Raw genomic sequence first — 19,617 nt, 5'->3', positions numbered from 1 at the left:
GTGTGCAGGCGACAAGAAGCGGAATACAAAGAACAAGAGAGTCTTGCAGCTGTTTCGGGGAGTTAAAAGGGGAAGGGGGTAAAATAAGAAGGGAACGAGGAGGTAGAGGGAGGAGGTAGAGGAGGAGCAAGGAGGCTTGTGGAGGGAGGAGGAAAGGGAGGCCAACTCATCTGACACACGCGCAAAAGAGCCAAAGGGAAGGGAGACGATCGGGAGCGGCACCGTGCAGCCGCCAGTTGGAAAAGTTAAGAAGACGAGATCAGGATTAAAAAAAAAAGAAAAAAGATTGTGTGGAAAGTGATTAACAGCAGAAGAAAACTTTTACTGAGAAAGTATCGAAAGGTAATCATCCTCATTCTTCATCTTCGTTCCGTGCTGTTTTTCCAGTGTGTGTTGCTGAGTTATGTCTGACAGATGAAAACGGGGGCAAGGGGGAGGGCCTAGCGTGACGACCGCTTGGCTGCAGGGTTCGAGCTGGCTCGGTTGCCGGGAAGCACCACATGATTTTTTTTTGTTCCACTTTCAAATGTAAATTGAACAGGAATCTTACTTTCGTCTCATTTGGGGCGTAAAAGGCTGAAGTGAGCTTGCGTTTTCTTGAAAACGCGCATGCTTTGGAAAAAGAAGTTCACGTTGGAGCATCATGAGGCCTCTTTAAGTGAAAAACAAAGCTGATTAGTGCAGCTTTGCTATGTGTGACAAAGGCCTATTTGAACTGTAACAAGACTCCTTATACAAATCAGCCAATTTAGCTTTGGATTTCTGATGAAGTGATTTACAAGATATTGATATGATGATTGGTGGCGACATGCTGCTGGATTTAATTTGGCTTGATGTTTAATGCATTGATGTCAAATCAGCTTCCAACTAAGGACCACACTTACAAAACGAATTTCTGTAACACTATTAAAAATACCTGCCAATTGAACCTTGGATTTGTGGTTAACTGATGGCAGAGGTAATTCATATGACAACAATGTTCATGAATGTTCCCGATAAGTGTCTGTAATTAATTTGGCTCACCGCTTGATGGAATATTAAATCAGTGTCAAATCAGATTCTAATTTGGGGCTTTTCACACATTGGTCCGCTTACATTAATGCAACGGTAACAAAACTCCATTAAAAAATATATATGCAAATTTAACATTGGTTTGCTGATAAGTGATGACGCACGCAATTAATATGACTGTGTGATGTTAACGAAAGGTGACGACGCGCTTATGTGATTCATTTTTTGATGCAATAATGTCTAATCATATTCCCATTACTTTTATGCACTTTCAAATTGAGCGAATGCAACTGTAATAAGACTCAATTCACAAAATGTGCAAATGTAACGCTCATGTGCTCTTTTACAGTCATGTGTAGCTATTACGAATTACAATCATGTCAGCTCAGCTTCTCACGGGAAACTGTTGGGTTTATATTCAAAGAACTGTAACAAGTCAAGTGCGTGTCATAAATAAAGGTAGATTAATCCAACTGTAGCAAGAGTCCATTTAAAAATCTTCCAATTTAATGTTGGAAGGCTGATTGAATGATGACACCTGTAATTAACTCATTCACTCCCAGACAATTTCACTGACGCAACCCCCTTTGCTCCCGGCTGTTTTTTACTGGATTTTGACTGATTTTGCAAGGCCCTACAGAATATTCTGTTCTATTGCTATAAACCTACCAAAAGAAAGATTAGAGTCTCTTCTTTCATCAGGACAAAAAAGTATATCTCTATCTGTTTCCGTTTTGCAGCAATTGGCATTAGAATATAGTTTCATCAATATTCAAAAGCCTGTTGAAAACACTGAGGAAAAGAGCTTTTTTTGCAACATGGCCCTGTTTGATCTCTTATACTCTATTGCCACCTGTTGGCCATTTTTTGTAAAAACTACCATTGCTTTAAGCGACCTCTTCAGGTCGGATGCTGCATCAAAGCCTTCTGTATGCTCTAGCATAAAAAAAACATTGAAAAACAAACAAACGTATAAATACATTTTTGGGAGCATGGCAATATTTAAAATAGAACGTGTTTATACATTTTTGGGAGCAAATGAGTTAATGTAACAAGAATGTTTACAAGTTTATTTTTATATTTATTTAGACTTTTTTATTTTTTTATTTAGGTGTGTGTGTATGTGTATGTATATATATATATATATATATATATATATAGTTGTTTTTATTTCCATTTATTTATTTTTTTGTATTACATTTTTGAATTATAGTTTTTATAGCTGTTTTTATTGAAAATAATTATTAATTTATTTACCGTAGTCATTTATTTATTTTTTAATTTTGGCAGTTTTGGTCCTCCATATACAAGTAGTAGCAAAGCACTTCTATGTTGAATTCGGCATGGTTTTAATGAAATTGTATCAACTCAGCTTCACATGGGAAACTGATGGTCTACTTGTATATTCAATTAACTGGAACGGATCAAGTGATGACCCATGTAACGTGCCGTCAGGCCAAAACCTTGTACCTCCAAAAGCGAGAGCAAGCCATTTTCACCTCTTTATATTACTCAATAATTCATAAGAATGTCACCTACATGTGAGGACTGTCCAAAATATAGATTTCAGAAATTTGCCAAATTGGGGCTTATGAGGTTTTGGCCCAAGGCCAGCGGAATGTAACAATATTTACAAGTAGTGGGAAAACACTCTAATAGTTAACTTGGCATGCTTTTTAACACAATTTTAGTGTTAACTTGAGTTTCACACTGGAAGCTGTTGGTTTATGTGTCATTACCGGTAGTTTGTCTATTCTTTAAGAGTCCATTTAAAAATCGACAAATTTAATGTTGACAAAGTGATGATGACACATTTAACTAATATGAAGATGATGTTTGAGTAGTTACAATGAACATCATACAATAACATCACATAAACTTGTTCTTTGATTGACAGATGACCTAAAAACCTGCAAAAGTAGCACCCCATCCCCCCCGTCTATACAACACAGGAAATGGAGGTCAGAGTTCAAATGCATGGCAATTCACTACCTCCTTCAGGGTTATGGCACTCTCACCAGAGAAAGAGAGCGAGACAGACGGGGCGAGGCGCTGAGCAAGTGCTGATTGCACGTATAATGGCAGCAGGCAACAAGTCTGTGCAGGGAAAAAGCTTTGGCACTCTGAATGGGAAGATGGACGCAGTGTTAACGTTAGCTAGCGTGGGAATCAAGTTGAATTTGGACAGGAAGTTGCTACTCGCATGTTCCCACCAGATCTATTTTTAGGCCTCACTGAGTTGAAAATTGACTGATTTTAATAAAACAACATCTCATTCAGAGGTCACTTTCAGCTGCATGGCCGTGACAGGCTACTTAGCGGTTAGCAAAGTTAGAGCCATGGCATGATTATGCTAGGAGTAACCTGCACAAGTAACGTGATCTTTAGTGAAATGTTTTTTGTTTGTTCCGCAGCACAAAGTAAGTCAGGTAAAAAAGAAAAGGAGAAAAAAAGCAGGTTTTGGATGAAAAAAAAAAACAGACACACTTAGCTGTATTTTGTGAAAGCCGTGTGTTCCTATAGTGTCACATGATGACATCACAGCTATTTGATTGGCTAACTGGGTATTGCTAACGAGACACTTGCTTCCTCTTGCAGACATCAACATGTCGACGCTGCCGGCCGACAACAACCGCGAGGATGCCAATAATCGCAGCTTCTGGATGGTAAGATGATGTAAGATCTCGCTATATATTAGAATAACAACTGTTTACATCATAGCATTTTAGCAATGTTCCTTTGATAGTAACTGATAACAGGGGAAAAGATGTAAAAGACTATCGCTTATATTTGCCAAATCAGATTCTGCATTTCTGGTGCTGTGGTTGATATCTTGCTATATGTTACATAGCAATTGTTAGCTTGCTAATTAAGGCTGCATCTAATGTTTGTTTTAATAATTGATTCATCCGCTGTCTTAATTTTTAATGATTGGTGAATCGGGTAAAAAAAAAAGACATTTTATTTCTATCCTTTACAAATAACTGACATTATTTCAAATTGACAATGCAGAAAATGCTAAAACATAAATTGATTGATTGATATATTTAGTTACTGGTTAGTAACATGTCAAAAAATAGGCTAGAAATGTTGATAATTGTTTTCCGTAAATGCCAATGTTTGCAAATGTCTTATTTTGATTAAACACAAAGATAATTAGTGCACTTCCATGGAGGACTAGACAAATCAAAAAATATTCAACTTGAGAGGCTGAAATTCCGTTGATTTGGACAATTTTATGTTACAAAAGTCTAAACGATTAATTGATTATCAAAAAAAAGTTGACGATTGATAATTGATTAGTAATAAAAATAAAAGTAGCGTTTGAGCAATTCCCCTTTGTAATAGAAATGGAATTCAGAGCACAACTTCAAATTCTTAATAATCTGCCTTTGTATTTTCTTTAGTTTTATATTTAAATATAGCTATACCTGTTTATTGTTAGCTTGTTAGCATTTTATCCAGTCTTTACAATACCGTAGTAACTGATTGCAGGGCAAAATGTTAAATATTTATTAATCTGCCTTAACAAGGACATTAACACATGATAAATGCTACTTTGTGTGTGATGGCCTGAGTGTAAACGCATGACAAAGTGTTGTCTGCGCTCGAGGCGGCGGCGCTCTTGTAGCTAACAAGGTGTTCTTTGTGTAAACATAAATTCAAGTCAGCCATTACGACTCCCAAGCTTGAATGTGGATTCACTCAATTGTCAATCAAAATCATGTTAGAATCAAACTGTTTCTTGCTCTTGTCTCAGTCCCCATGCGGGATGAGAAAACATTTTGGCTTTTGGCCATGTGACATTCATTAGAGAGGCGCCCCTCCCCCTTCTTTGTTTCCAGTTAGCATGCTACGCTACACTAATTGGATGCAGCTCGCAGTTGAAACACAAGCAGCAGTGTGCCCCCGAGTCAACTCTTGTTACCAGAATGTCCCTTGACACGGACTTTTTCTACTCTTATGCATTTGATGCATAACATGTTATGTGTTATTTGTCATATGTAGCTCCTAATTTTATTTCATTTCATTTTAGATGCCAACTGTTAACAAGTTAGCATTTTTCCAATCCTTGTAGAAAATAGTTTTTCCCTACAGGTCAGATGTCAATTTCTTAGCGAGCTGCCTGAGCTCTTTCCATACTTGAGCTTCTATCTGGGTATATGTTTGCATGTTAGCATTTTAACCATTCCACCAGTTGCTGAAAGTCTAATAACTGAAATAATAGCCTACCTGACTACCAGCCGGCAAGCTGTAGAATACTAGATAATAGATTTGTTTACATTGTTTTCATACTTGGTGTTATTTTATGTAGAGTATTTATTGTTGTTATTATTATTTTTATTTTAATGTATTTTAAGTTATTGTTTATTATTCACATTTTATGTTTTATTAAATATTTATTTAATTTTGTTTTTTAGGAGGTGCTGTCATTCTGCTATATGTTAGCAATCCTACAACTAGCATGTTAGCATTCATTAATCTTGACAGTCTTGTAGTTTTTGTATTGTTTGTATTTGTGATGTTGCCAACTATTGTGTGGAGCACAAAAAAAGGCCAACACACACACACGCAGAAGAAAATCTCTGTTAGCATTAGGCTAGCAGTGGGCCACACTTCCCAGAATCCCTTGCAAGCACAATATAGAACCTCTGATGCTGGTTTTGTGCTGTGTTGTTTCCGTTGGCCCGCCAGCGGATTCCTCAGCTGGTTCTGCTTAAGGAAGGAACACACGCGCATACACACGCGCACAACTCTCCTCACTCACTCTCTCTGGTTCTGTCACACACTCTCAATAACTCACGTTCGCACTTTCCTCTTTCACCTTACTCACTCGCTCACACACTCATACATTCACTCTACTCTCCACACTGAAGCCGAAAAACTCGACTGCAAGATCTAGGTGTAGCTTTCAAATAGAAATGCTGATGGCAATGGCAATGGGATTGCCACATTGTTATATACATTTTACAGGCCCCGAAGGCCTTTTAGAGTAACATTTCCTTCCGAATCCTATGTATCTTAATTCCATGATAATTTCCTAACTTGTCATCAAAAGAGATGGCTTATTGTCGAGCTGATTCTAAAAGGAGTGCAGGAAGAGTCAAAGCCTGCCAGGAAACTTTGGACCATGACGTCCAAGCTCCACATCCACAAACTGGCCTCGCTCACTCCCTCCTTGTGTGGGACTCTGGCTTTGTGTCTTTTGGCGTCCTCTGGTGGCTACCCAGGTAACACCACATTAAAGAAATGTTTAACTTTGGATTTGTCTTTGTAGCCCGGCAACTACCAGCGCACGGTGCGACGCACAGAGGACGCGTTCCAGGCGTGTGGCGACCTGGCGACCTGCATCCAGGAGCGAGCCCGAATAGAGCGTCAGTACGCGGTGCAGCTCAGCGAGTGGAGTAACAAGTGGAAGCCGCATGTGGATTCCAGTGAGTGATCCAGTGTCATAAAGCCACAACCAGCCAACAAAGTGCACAATGTTAAGGCCTCTCATTTGGTAATATACAGTACAGTATTTGTTAACAAATACAGAAAAACAACATGTTACTTTTCGTCTGATGATTCTCAATGATTTACTCCTCATTTGTATTGGATAACCTGAGGGTTCTAGAAACCCAAGGCTTTTCAGTCCTAAAAGAAGGTACGGAGATCATGCTCCCTGAGCCTTTTCTTGGGACTAGGGCCCTCTGTCAGTACTAGACCCACCTCTCACGACTAGAAAGTCTCTTTGGACCTGAATCTTTCTTTTGGGATGAAAACATTCACTGGGACTAGCGTCTTCTCTCAGGACTAAAACCTTCTCTTAGTACTAAAACATCAAGATTAGACCTATCTCAGAACAAAATCCTTCCATCAGAACTAGTACCCTCTGTCAGGAGTAACACTTTCTTTTGAGACTAGAACCTTCTCTTTAGACTCTTGCGACCCCTGAGCAGACTGAGAGCCGAGCAGGTAAATGGAAGCAAAACATTTAATAACAAAAAGAGCACGATAAGTATGTGAGAATATGTGATACAAAGTACAACCAGAACAGAACAAAAGGAGCACCAAAGGCGATAACAACAGTCTAGAAAAAGAGTATAAGAGAAAATCCAAGCTAAACTAAACGGCTGGACGGAGTCCCAGCTGGATGAAGTAGTCGGATGTAAAAAGGAAAAACTACTAGACAAATGTTTTGACTGTGGACAGTCGGAACTCGGAACAACGAGGAGCATGAGCAGCATCAACGTAATAATTCGACGGCGTCTTTCAGCTTCTGTTGCACCTAAATACTGAGCTGATTGTGATGACTCTCAGGTGTGCAGCTGGGGACTCCGCCCACTCAGAAGAATGCCAGCAGCTGTGAGAAAGAAGGAAAAACATGACCCAGCAGACTGGCCTGACAGGACAAAGACAAAAACCATCTCTTGGGGATAAAAGGTTTTCTTGAGACTAGGACTAGTACATTCACTCAGGACTACAACCATCACTTGAGACTAAAACTTCCTCTTGGGACTAAACCCTCTTTCAGTACTTGTACTTTTACTCAAGACTTGAACCTTCTCCTGGAACTAGTACCTTTTGGTACTTGAACTGTCAGTTGGGACTAAAACTTTCACTTGGGACTAGAATCTTCCTTTGAGACTAAAATCTCTCAGGACTACTAAAACCTCTCAGAGAAAGAACCATCTCTTAAGACTAAAACCTTGTCCCAGGACTACTACCTTCATTCTGGACTAAAACCTCTCGGGACTAAAACCTGTTCTTTGAGACTAAAACCTCCTCTTGGGCGCAAAGCCGTCTCTTGAATCAAAAATGTTCTCTCAAGACAGGAACCTTCACTATGGACTGGAAATGGCACTAAAACCTCGACTTGAGACTAAAATTGCTCTCCGGACCAGTACTTTCAGTTGGAACTAAAACCTTCTCTCAGGACTAGAATTTTCTTTCTGGACTAGAATATTTTGTTGGGACAAATATTTAGTCAGTAGTACAACTTTCTCTTGATATTTAAACATCTCAGGACTTGAACCCTCTCTTATGACTAAAACCTTCCCTTGAGACTACAACCACTACCTAGAAAAGGCTGTAATTCCATGGTTGGTATGTATTGTTTTCCTGAATGTTTATAGATACAAAAAAAAAGCTATGTTAAACTGTTACTGTGGTTAAGAATATTGAAATATAAAGTGTATAAAATATTGAATCTGTGTCTATGTTTGACCTTCGTCTTCCTCAGGTCCTCTGTACGGGTCCTTGCTGAAAGCCTGGCAGTGTTTTCTGTCTTCGGCTGACCGTCTGGCGTCTTTGCACGCGTCCATCTGCCGCTCCCTGGTGACCGAGGACGCAGAGAAGCTGAGGACTTGGCAGAAGGACGCCTTCACCAAGAAGGTCTTCGGGGGCTTCAAGGAGGCCCAGGATGCCGAGACCGGCTACGCCAGAGCACAGAAGCCTTGGACCAAACGCCTTAAAAAGGTCGGAAAAGTCAAGGTGTTTAAAGTTCAAACGCATGAAAGCAGTGTAAGGTGAAGCTTGTCCAATGAAGATTTCATGGAGAACCAAATGTGCCCTTCAGTAAAATATCGTCCCAACAGGACCTGGTGGAAATGGAGCTTTTTAGCGCTTAGGATGGCGAGTGTGACTTTTTTATGTGTGTGTTGCCAGCTGGACAAAGTCAGGCGGGCGTACCACAAGGCGAGCCGCAAGGAGCATGCCGTCCGGGAGCGCGAGTCACAGGCACGAGCCAATCAGAACATGACGGCGGACAAGCAGAAGAAGATTCAGGAGGATCGAGAGATGGTCCAGCAGGAGGCACACAAGGTAAAAAAACAACAAAAAACACTCACAGTAATAGTAAAATAATAAGAGTAAAATAATAATCCATTGCCATTTTAACTATTTATAGTGATGATTGTTAATTAATTTATTGTAAATAATTAAATGAATTGATCAATTATCTAATTTCATTTAAAAACAAAGTAGAAACAAGTACAAAAAAGCATTTTAAAATACAATTTAAAATGTAAATTACATTTTAACCAACCAGTTGATTGTATTATTAACCATAGTTTCTAGAAAATTTATTATTATTTTTTTTTAATTATGTAAAACAAAATGTTTTTAATTCCATTTATCTTGATTTATTAAAAATGACCACATTAATCAGCCAATTATTAAATTAGATTAAAGTCCAAATGTACGCCACCAATATTTCATCAAACAAAAATAAAAGGTTGAATTAAACACCAGAGCATTACATATAATATATGGGCGGTGGGCCATACTGTGCCTACCCCCGTTTCAGTATGTCATAAGTCACATTTTAATGGCATGTGTACGAAAGGTGCGAGCCCGCTACGAGAAGGTACTGGAGGAGGCGAATCGCTACGCCCCTCGCTACATGGAAGAGATGGAGGCCATCTTTGATAAGTCGCAGGACGAGGAGCGCAAGAGGATCGTCTTCCTCAAGCAAGCTCTTCTCTCCTTCGACAAGCACCTCGACGTCACCACCAACGACAGGTAGCCACACCCAGTCTATTCAAATCAACTTAATAGATATCCCGATTAGGGATGTAATGATAACGGCAATAATGTGATATCGCGATATTAAAACTGGTACAATATCGTCGTCATTATGTCACGATATTAACTCTTTGACTGCCATAAACGTTATAAAACGTTTAGCATAAACCTAGGGAAGGGCGCCGAGGACGTTAAAAGACGTCCCCTATGTTTTGTTTTGTTTTTTTCAAAAACGGGTGCAGGAAAGCCTTGGGCAGCTGTGCTGAAAGTATCAGGCAGATCTGATTAGTCAAAGACTCGTTTTGGCCCCTAGAGGGCAGCGATGACTCTCTTTGCACAAGGTTGGATGGGCCGCCCACCGTGGGCGTCAGTAGAAGACGTGAGGCGGAGCTAGAGTGTTGAGGAGACATGGCTGAATAAGCCCACAATGGCTGCCCAAGCAACCGGTTGCAAGCAGCTCACGCTTGAGCATTTTTTTCAAAGACGGAAAGCATCAATCAATACTAAAAAGCGCATTGATGTCAACGATGATGATGACAACGAGCTCTACGCCAAAGTTGGAAGCTTTGGCGTGACTGTTATGAACACGTAGTAAGCCTCACCGGCTAAGCGCGGCTAGCGCTGCTAAGGCCGGAAAACGCGCACAATAGCCGGCCGGGTACTTCTACACAATCGGACATTCGATCGGGCGATGGAGAGTTGGCATCGACCAATGCAGATTGATGATGATGATGATGATGATGATGAATCCGAGCTCTACGCCAAAGTTGGAAGCTTTGGCGTGACTGTTATGAACACGTAGTAAGCCTCACCGGCTAAGCGCGGCTAGCGCGGCTAGCGCTGCTAAGGCCGGAAAACGCGGAGCTGCACAAGCGGACATTCGATCGGACAATGAAGAGTACCCCGAGTCCAATGCATATTCATCGGAGGAGCGGGTACAGTCTGATCACGGAGAAGACACTGTTTCTGGACTACGATGCCACCATGAATGGAGTGGATAAAATGGATCAGAACATCTCCTACCACCCGGTATAGCAACTGAAGGACACGGGGAAGCGAGACGTAACGAAACCGTAACGTAACCGTAGCATGATCCTGATATTAGACTTGATGACACACTGCAGTATATACTTGCTATTCCCCGGAAAAAAACGGCCTGCAAGAAAGTGGCGCACGCGAAGAGGCAATCTGTTGTGCAAATGCTGTTGCGTCTCTTTGCACGCAGGAGAGTGTTACAAAAAGAAAAACTGTTGTTGAAACATCCACATATTTGTAAATAGTACCACAGTTGCACACATTTGTAAATAGTTTGCCAAATTGTTGTCAAATTGTTACACTGTTGAATGTAAATAAACGTATTTTGCTATCAAAAAACACTTTTTCATTCTTGGTGGTAGTGTTTTATAGAAGTAAAGCACTATTTAGGTGTTTGTGGCATCATTCATGGACAAAAAGAAGTGTAAAATTCACTAGAATGCATGAAATAATATCGTTTCACTAAAAGCTTGATTTCTCCATATTTTGGTCCAAAACAGGCGAAATTGGGTCAAACTAACCATTTTCTATTGTTGATTACTAAAGAACGGAATAAGGTAGAAACAAACTTTTTTTTTCTGATGAAAGATGAAAGTCCAATCTTTCATTTGGTAGTACGTGTGTTTCCATAGTCCAAACAGAACATTTTCTGTGGACCTTGAAAATCAGTCAAAATGCTTAAATCGGCTGGCACTGGCGGCATCCCTTTTCTGAAAACGTCTGGCAGTCAAAGAGTTAAAAGCAGCACATCTGTTAAAAAAAAAGAAGTCAGGTTGATTCCATTTGTGCAGTTCCATTGGTTCAATTTGTGCAGTTCTAGCACCCTCTGGTGGCTATTTTTTTTAGTGCAGGAAAATTTTCACAAGGCATGTTTTGGCCCTTCTTTGTTTAAATCCACGCTAATGGTCAGATGAAGGGGAACGTAATATGCTTGTGAACCGAGTCAATATGTGGAAGAACTCAATGTGTGCGTGCATTAGCAAGTAAGTGCCTCAATATCTATATTATATTTATATGTTTTTTATATATAATATTTAGAATATATTTCATTGCTGTACAAAACCACAATATTGGGTGTGTTTTTTTTTAGTATGAGCTCTTCTTTTTTTTAAACAATATTGTAACCTTTTTTTGTATCGCCAACCTCCTGCCAATATTGTGATTATTATCGTATGGTGAACATCATATCGTGATAATATCGTATTGTGATATTTGGATATGGTTAAATCCCTAATCACGATTGTGTATTTGAATCAATTTTGTCGATATCACTACTGAATGTTTGAATGGACTTCATAGTTAATACTAATGTACTGTATATATTTATATCAACTTCACCCAATTTCATAGGTGCCAACTAATATTTCATTCAACTTCACAGGTACCAATAGTGTATAATTCAATATTACCAGCATATATTTAAATTAACTTAAATGATTCTTCATTGATATTACTAAGGTCTCCCAACTCCAAATGTGCCACTGCATTATTGAAATAAAACTTAACAGGTACGTACCATTGTTCATTTAAAAGACCAACTTCAAAAGAACTTTACACAACTTTAAAGACAGCACCATATATTTATGTTCACTTCAGAGGCACTGCTGTATATTTCAATGAAACTCACTCAACTTCTACGGTAACTCCTATATTAAATTACCCAACGTCATTTATTTAAATGACCTTCAAAGGTACTACTGCATATCTTAAATGAATTTCGAAGGTACCACTGTATATTCAGTTGAACTTCAAGGGTACCGCTGTATATCTTAATGATAATCACTCAAAGGCACCACTGTATATGTAAATAAATGCAAAACATTTATAACCGGACTGCTCTCTTAGTTCCTGTGTCCCGTTTCTTCTGCCACCTTTGTCGCACTAACATGAAATAATATTCTTCCCCGCTCATAAATACACGCCAGTCAGAACTTAATGAAATTAATAATTCATCATCGGCATGCTGATAAACAACATCAATCACTCTTTCGTTTCTCTCATTGCGCAGCGTGAAGGAGGTTTATAGCCAGCTACACGACACGGTGGCGGCCATTGACGAGCATGAGGACCTCCGTTCGTGGAAGAACACGCACGGGCCCGGCACGCCCACCGACTGGCCGCACTTTCAGGTGCCTCTCATGGCTAATTAGCTTAACATTGTGGTGGGGAAATACACAGTCGAGAAATCTCATCAAATGGCAAAATCTGCTCAATACAGTACTGCTCAGTGGCAGTAGTGGGATAACATTAGCTAGTGGACAGAGCTAAACTGTTAACAGGAATTAGCTGGTTAGTTAGCCTCACTGCTAGAAAGTGAGCTAGCATTACGTAATAAACGCAGAACTACTTTTGGTTGCTAACATTTGACAGTTGTCAATAGGTAAGTTAGCCTCAGAGAGCTAACATTTGCCAACGGACACAGAGTTACTAAACTTCCCTGCTAGTTGTCGATAGATGTTCTCAGGCCAGTTTGCCTCAATGCTAAAAGCCAACTAACACTAACTTCAGTACAGATAAACACCTTAATTTGTATACTAATTGTCGAATTAACATGTTAACCAGGCTCTGTTAGCTAGCATTGGAGGTGACCCAGAGTTAAATTTGTCTGCAAACAGTTTGCAGGTTTCAATTACATCAGTTGCCTCAATGCTAGTACCCAGCTAAAATTAGATACAAAGCTAAACTTGTTTGATAACTACAGCTCTGTCAATACGTCATTAGTGGCAATATTAGTAGCTAACTAACATTAACTAACGGATGCCGAGCTAAGCTTGTGAGCTATTATCAGTCAATATGCATCACTTCTTCAGTTAGCCTCAATCCTAGTAGCACGGCAAGTTCGCCAACATTAAGCACTAACGTCACAACACGTTCTCGGGTTTAGCAGAACATGCTAGTAGTGAGCTAACGTATACTCATGCTAACATACTAATTATCTTTTTAAATTTTTTATTAAATTGATGTTCAGGAATGGACGCCTGAGAAAAAAAACAAAAAAGGCAAGAAAGTGGTTGGAGAAAAAACACCATTAGAGAAGAGGTAAAGAAATTGAACCCAGAAATCGTGATTATGATGATGATACGTTCAGTGACATTGTTTTTTTTTCTTAGCGTGATGATTGTTGGTGTGAGAGTGAGAGCGTTGTACGACTACATCGGCCAGGAAACAGATGAACTCTCCTTTAAAGCTGGTGAATATCACTACCGATGTTTTTGTTTTTTTACGATGTTTGTGCACGACAAAAACAACAAAATAATCGTCCTCGTCTTTTTGCAGGTGAAGAGTTCATGAAGACTGAGGAAGAGGACGACCAGGGCTGGTGTCGGGGGGTGAAGGATGGTGGCCTGGAGGGACTTTATCCTGCAAATTATGTGGAGGTGGTTTAGCGGGAAAAGATTGTATTTAATTGAGTTGATCGTTTTTCCCCTGTGGATGTTGGCTTATTAAGAAAAAAAACAATGCTGTAAAAATGTAGCTGTTAGCCAAAGAGCTGTGAACATTTTAATATGCAGAGAGATTACGATTTTTTTTTAAAGATAACAACTTGCGCTCCAATTTCAAGGTGCTTGTCTTTAGTTGTCAAAGTTCACCATAGACCACAAAGTCATCCTTGTCTTTATTACCAGGAAGTTCTGTTTTATTCCGAAATTACCTTACAATATTCTGTTCCGAGGTTTTGTTACGTAAATTACGAGTGTGCGCTATGAAGTTACATCATAAAGCTACGTTGCGAAGGTACGCCACAAAGGTACATTACGAAGGTATGCTTCAAATGTATGTTACGAAGATATGTTGTGAAGCCACGTCATGAAGGTACATTACAACTTTAAACTTCAAATTTACATTACAATGAATTTGTATTAGAAATGTACGTTACAAAGGTAAGTTATGAATGTATGTTTTGAGTGTGAGTTAAAACCATGTTAAGAAAGTACTTTATAGTACGATACAATTGTGTGGCTTTTTGTCAATAACATTATTTGTGGCTGTACTCTTTGGTGTAACAGCATTAGTCATCCAACTTGACGGAGAAAATTCTACATTGTGCATTTCTGCGTTATTTCAAACGCATTAGTGATGCTAACGAGATACCTGGTGGATGCTGAGACATCTGTACTTAATTGTTTTGTTAAACTCTGGTGCTAAAAGTCTTCTTTTTTTTTAATCACGCTTCCTTTTTTATTTTTTTTTTTACAAGAAGCTATGTTTTAATAACCATGTTGTCAGATGTTCAAACTAGCGACCACTAAGCAAAACAAGAAATACCACTTCTGGCAAACACGATCCTTTAAATATATATATATATATATATCTATATAAAATCTTATCTGTAACTTTATGAACGTATGTTTATGTAATAAGGTTTCCGCTTTGGTCTTATCCACTATGTGTGCAGGTGAAACACTTTGTAGCCCAAATTATGTTGTTTTTTTAGGAAATAAATGTTGAAACTCGTGCGTGTGCGTGAGTCATGGCGCCGTCACATTTGGGAGTCTCCACCCGTGTCAGATGTCAAGTGTGTGCATGCAAACACACCCAGAGACACTCCGGGTGACGGCAGGTCAAACGTTGCTCTTTACCCAGACATCACTAGTCGAGTCAGAGTGTCTGATGTGCACATATGGCCGCCAGCTTTATACCAGAGATGACGCATCGGCCTGCTAAGTTGATCCATCGCACGCACACACACACACACACACGCTTGTACTAATACTATCTTTGTGGGGCCATCTCATTGACATAATGCATTTCCTAGCCCCTCCCCCTAACCCCAACCATCAAAAATGATTGCCTACCCCCATTCCTTACCCTAACCTCAACCATAACCCAATTCAAACCTAAACTCTAAAACCAAGTCTTGACCCTCAAAAAGAGGTCTAAACTTGTGGGGCCAAGCAAAATGGCCCCACATGGACAGGTGGGCCCCACAACTCTGTGAAATCCCGAAATGTTAGCCCCACTATGTAACAAAAACAAGAGCACACACACAGTCCACACTGCCTGACCGATTGTCGCAATATCATGTTATAACAGGAACATGATAAATTTGACATGACGATAATTTTGACATCTGGTTCAGGAGTCCTTTTTGTGTCTTATAAATCAAAGTTACTAGCTATGTAACAGTTAAAAAAAAAAACATCCAGGTGTCTTAAGTTTTAAGATTTAAGAAGGAATTGCTATATTTCGTTTTGCCCAAATCTAATTTGTCGCATTTGAATTGTTGTAAATTATCACATTAAATTATGAAACTTATCATGCTAAAATGTGAAATTTTCTCACATCAAAGTGATTTTCTTTTTTTTCTTCCTTTTTTTCTTTTTATTGCTGCCAATCAGCTTCTGTAGTTTTACTGCCTCACTGCAAAATATCCATTCAAGGTAGCAAATGTGACTTTTTTTTCCCTTTTAAATTTGGAATTAATTTACACTTATGATCATTCTGAAACATTTCTTACGCCATCTATAGTGCAGCACTTGTTTTTTAAAGTGCTCCATAAATAAACTTGTGTTGAGTCTTCACTCTTGATCAAGTCTCTGTGCTGGATTGAGTGCGTGCCGGATGCAGGCTGCACTTACAGGAGTTGTGCTGATGAAGCGTTCCAGTGAACAAAATGAATAAAAGGTCTTGTGACACCTTGGAAAAAACAAAAACGAAAGCGTTTAAACTGCGCTGCTTCATAGCAGCCAAGCGGCGAGTGGTTGAAGACATCGCTCATCTTGTTTGGGGGAACGTTTATGAGGAACGACAAGCCGGGTTGATGACCGGAGTGCTTGTTTTTCCTTTTGTCTGCCAGTGACGACTTTGTTTGCCTCTTGGCCTCCGTCCACCAAAGCCTTTAAATGTTATTAACGTCAAACATCCACACACACTCCCGCCTGCCTTGTTTGACTTTCAAGAAGTACAAGGTGACATCCATTGGTGTACCTAAATCAAGTACCAATACCAAGTACTTTTAGGTCCGTAAAATATTATGGTATTTTAAATCATTTGTCCTATGAAATAACTTTTTTTCCCTTTTTGTTTTGTTTTGTTAATTAGACCTTGTTAGGTTCTTAAACATGCCATAACATAATATCCTCAATGAATATTATTGCTCAATGGTCTGTTATTTAAATTTGCAAAGTAGTAATAATCTTCATATTCTTAGGTCCTGTCACTCTTCTGCATTCAAAGAAACGTAAGCCACCGAAGTTCCTCTTGTCTCGTCACATGACGATACTTACATGTCGTGCTTAAACGAAGCATAGTATGACTCATTGTCATATTATGTCATTCACTGTAAAAATAATTATTTGTTACCGCCAGTGCCGCCCACCGCTGTGATTGGCAGGCCAGCACATGCGCGTGTGCTACAAAGGGATTGCGCGCGGGACCCATGAGAAACCAAAATAAATACAGGGAGTCCTCAGTTACGGCGGAGTTCCGTTCCTACGCTGGCGATGTAACACAAATTTCGACTTAAGTGGGATTTCCCCGTTAAAGTCGATATTTACATTAAACTACTTTGTACAGTAATTTTAAAAAACATATTTGCGCGACCCGGAAGACGGCGGAACCAACATTTCGTGTTTCCGCACGGACATTCATTGCTGACGGACAACAGAGCGGAGCTAATTCAAGCTTAAACACGGAAATGTGACGTGCCTGATGGCGAGCCGACCTGCTAATGGACGTCCGTTGCTGGAGGTAACAACAACACAACTTTAAATAACTTTAAAATGCCGTGATTACTGTGGGAAATTAACGAAAAAGAAGGTGCTACGGACGAGGCACGGGCGTTAAAACCGAAACGATGTAGTCGTATGCGACGACGTAGCTCGAGGATACTGATACTCACGCAAGTTCATTCATTTATGACATGTTCCAGCTTGAACATTTTAAAATGTTTTAGTTGAATCTGTTTGACAGGCATAATTACGGCATTTTGCAAATGGCTGCTGCAAATCAAAATGGCCGACTTCCTGTTCAATTATAAACTAGGCTCTGAAGATTTTTTTGGAGGGGAAGGGGGGCAAAAAAGGCACAGCGTTTGACCTTACCTCAACTATGTGTTAATGTCTTCCTACAGATGGCGCTATGAGATCATCTCGCCCGCATATTACCGACCCGGTGGCGGGGGCTGGCTGGCGGCCTAATGAGAAAATGTCTTTATTCTCTCATCTCTCACACACCGACTGCACGGAACTTTGCGTCGTCATGACGACAGAGAGCTGCCGAGGCGGAGCCGTAATTAAGAGCGCAGCTGAACTCGCTAGGGTGACTCCTTGCACTAATTCAATGAAGGAACGTGTGTGTGCGCGTGCGTGTGTGTAAATATTGCATGTAACAGCAGATGTGAAAGGAGTCACCTTGTCAATTTTAAAAGACAGCAACTTTTATACTGGTGGTCTCGTACTGGAAATCCTACACACAAACACACGCACACAGTACACGCTGACATTAACATGGCTATACACGGACACACACACACATCACGTACTCACCATTTGTTAGTGTAAGCCTGTTGCCCTTTTGTTAATTAGCCTAATTGACATACAAGGTGGCATTTGTGGCGCGCGCGCGCACACACACAGACCTTGGTCTTCTGGGATAGGTTGTTGTGTTGCACCCTCGTGCCACTTGTTCTCTGTGCCTCACTTGCGGACGTCCTCAGGGATCCATCCCGAGCTGCGGTGCATTCAAGTGAAGGAGATTTAGGTGGGATTTTTGACCACTAGTATTTTTTTCCATGTTGTTCCTTGTTGTTGATGTTCGCATTGTAGGTTGCCGCTTTTCTTGTTCCTGCCGTTGTTGCAGTCGACCTCAATTGTGCCCTCCGTGCTCCTCTGGGGTGCAAGCTCTTGTTCTTTTTTTGGCCTCGCCATGAATTTCCACTGAGACGACATTCATGAGTCAGACACGCTGGAGCCCGACAACGTGTGCAGGTTTGATTCCTCTGCACTGCTGGTAGGATGTCCGGCAACTGCTGGTAGGATGTCCAGCACCCTTTCATGTGACATGAGCGGTGTCGTGTGTGCATGTGTGCGTGTGCGTGTGTGTTTGTGCAGCTCTCAAGGGGTTCAGCAGTCAAGCAGGACAAATTAACCCTTTGCTTCAACCCCCCCCCCAAACAAACACACACACACACACACACACACACAGCCTGAAGCACGCTTTCACACGCATACACGCACACAGTACAACACACACGCACACATACACACACACACCCACACGGGCCTGTGCTCTCCTGGCCGGGCTGGGCCACGGCGGGCTACTGAAGCGCACGAGGATGCGCGATGACTGCAGCGTTCCAGGTGAGGGAGTGTGTTTGCTCCGGTGCTGTCAAGCACAGGAAACATCACAGCTCAAGAAAACAAACAAGTACAATGCAAGTGGAGCAGTACCTCCACCAAGGCCAAACGGAAGCCTTGACTGTATACAGACAACACAGCAAGTCCATATTGCTTTCATATTCCTGTTTTATTTACTGAAATAATGAAAAATGCATTGATCTGAAGTCAACTCTGACGCTATACCAAAATTGAAGAGATTGGATCAATTAATGACTTCATTAACTTAAAATAGTCAAGTGTTCCTGATTCTAGAGATATCCTGATGGATTTTATTTTATTAAATGTTTTGATTTTAATGTACTACTACATATTACATTTTACAATTATAATAAAATAAAATTGGCTGTACATTAATGCTTAGCTTGTTTGTTATGACATTAAAATCAAATCAGCTTTTGAATAAAAGATGGACAAAAATAAATGGTTACATTAATTAAACATAAAAAATAAATATATACAGTTATGCAGTAACAAAATAATTATATTATGAAGGGGGCGTTTCCTTCTGGCAGTGAGAAGGTTAACCGACACTCTGGCATCCGGCTGCCAGATGGTCGCGCGGCGCGCTTATTAGAGCGACACATACTCACACAAACACACACACACACAAAGCGTTGCCACATCAGCATGGCGGCGTGTTAACAACGTCAAGTGCTATTCCCAAGTCGTTTACATCCTTTTCATTTCCTGGTCTCAGTCTGATGCTCACAGTTAATTGACTGCC

At 40.3% G+C, this 19,617-nt stretch overlaps 1 protein-coding gene and 1 long non-coding RNA gene across 3 annotated transcripts; one reads left to right on the top strand and one right to left on the bottom strand.

Annotated features, from left to right (window-relative positions):
• The first annotated feature begins 171 nt into the window (after positions 1–171).
• LOC147181670 (protein kinase C and casein kinase II substrate protein 3) lies at positions 172–15,009 on the top strand. 2 transcript variants are annotated; one of them, XM_086091646.1, is made up of 10 exons: positions 172–342; positions 3,610–3,677; positions 6,290–6,446; positions 8,237–8,472; positions 8,662–8,817; positions 9,341–9,516; positions 12,563–12,683; positions 13,523–13,593; positions 13,665–13,744; positions 13,831–15,009. In XM_086091646.1, exons 2-10 carry the CDS (start codon positions 3,618–3,620, stop codon positions 13,938–13,940), a joined length of 1,167 nt encoding a protein of 388 aa, XP_085947772.1. In that variant the 5' UTR covers positions 172–342; positions 3,610–3,617; the 3' UTR covers positions 13,941–15,009. The 2 variants fall into 2 exon arrangements, with proteins under 2 accessions (XP_085947772.1, XP_085947780.1); XM_086091654.1 differs by lacking the exon at positions 13,523–13,593.
• Positions 6,853–18,195, bottom strand: LOC147181669 (uncharacterized). The gene is made up of 3 exons (XR_015096722.1): positions 18,042–18,195; positions 8,222–8,463; positions 6,853–7,357 (listed from the first exon to the last, which is right to left on the bottom strand). It is a non-coding gene; the product is annotated as an uncharacterized LOC147181669 (long non-coding RNA).
• Between the last annotated feature and the right edge of the window lie 1,422 nt (positions 18,196–19,617).

Source organism: Leptonotus elevatus, chromosome 1, assembly GCF_054856555.1.
Source record: "Leptonotus elevatus isolate MCC_2025b chromosome 1, RoL_Lele_1.0, whole genome shotgun sequence".
Classification (NCBI taxonomy): Eukaryota; Metazoa; Chordata; class Actinopteri; order Syngnathiformes; family Syngnathidae; genus Leptonotus; species Leptonotus elevatus.
Note: the sequence above shows the minus strand (reverse complement) of the source record. Positions and strands in the feature narration are given on the sequence as shown.

What these genes read in the sequence shown, in the direction of transcription:
- LOC147181670 (XM_086091646.1), top strand. Translation starts at nt 3,618, where the DNA reads ATGTCGACGCTGCCGGCCGACAACAACCGCGAGGATGCCAATAATCGC. An exon ending in GAAGCCGCATGTGGATTCCA is followed by an intron (nt 6,447 to 8,236) that starts GTGAGTGATCCA and finishes CGTCTTCCTCAG; the next exon opens with GTCCTCTGTACGGGTCCTTG. An exon ending in TGAACTCTCCTTTAAAGCTG is followed by an intron (nt 13,745 to 13,830) that starts GTGAATATCACT and finishes GTCTTTTTGCAG; the next exon opens with GTGAAGAGTTCATGAAGACT.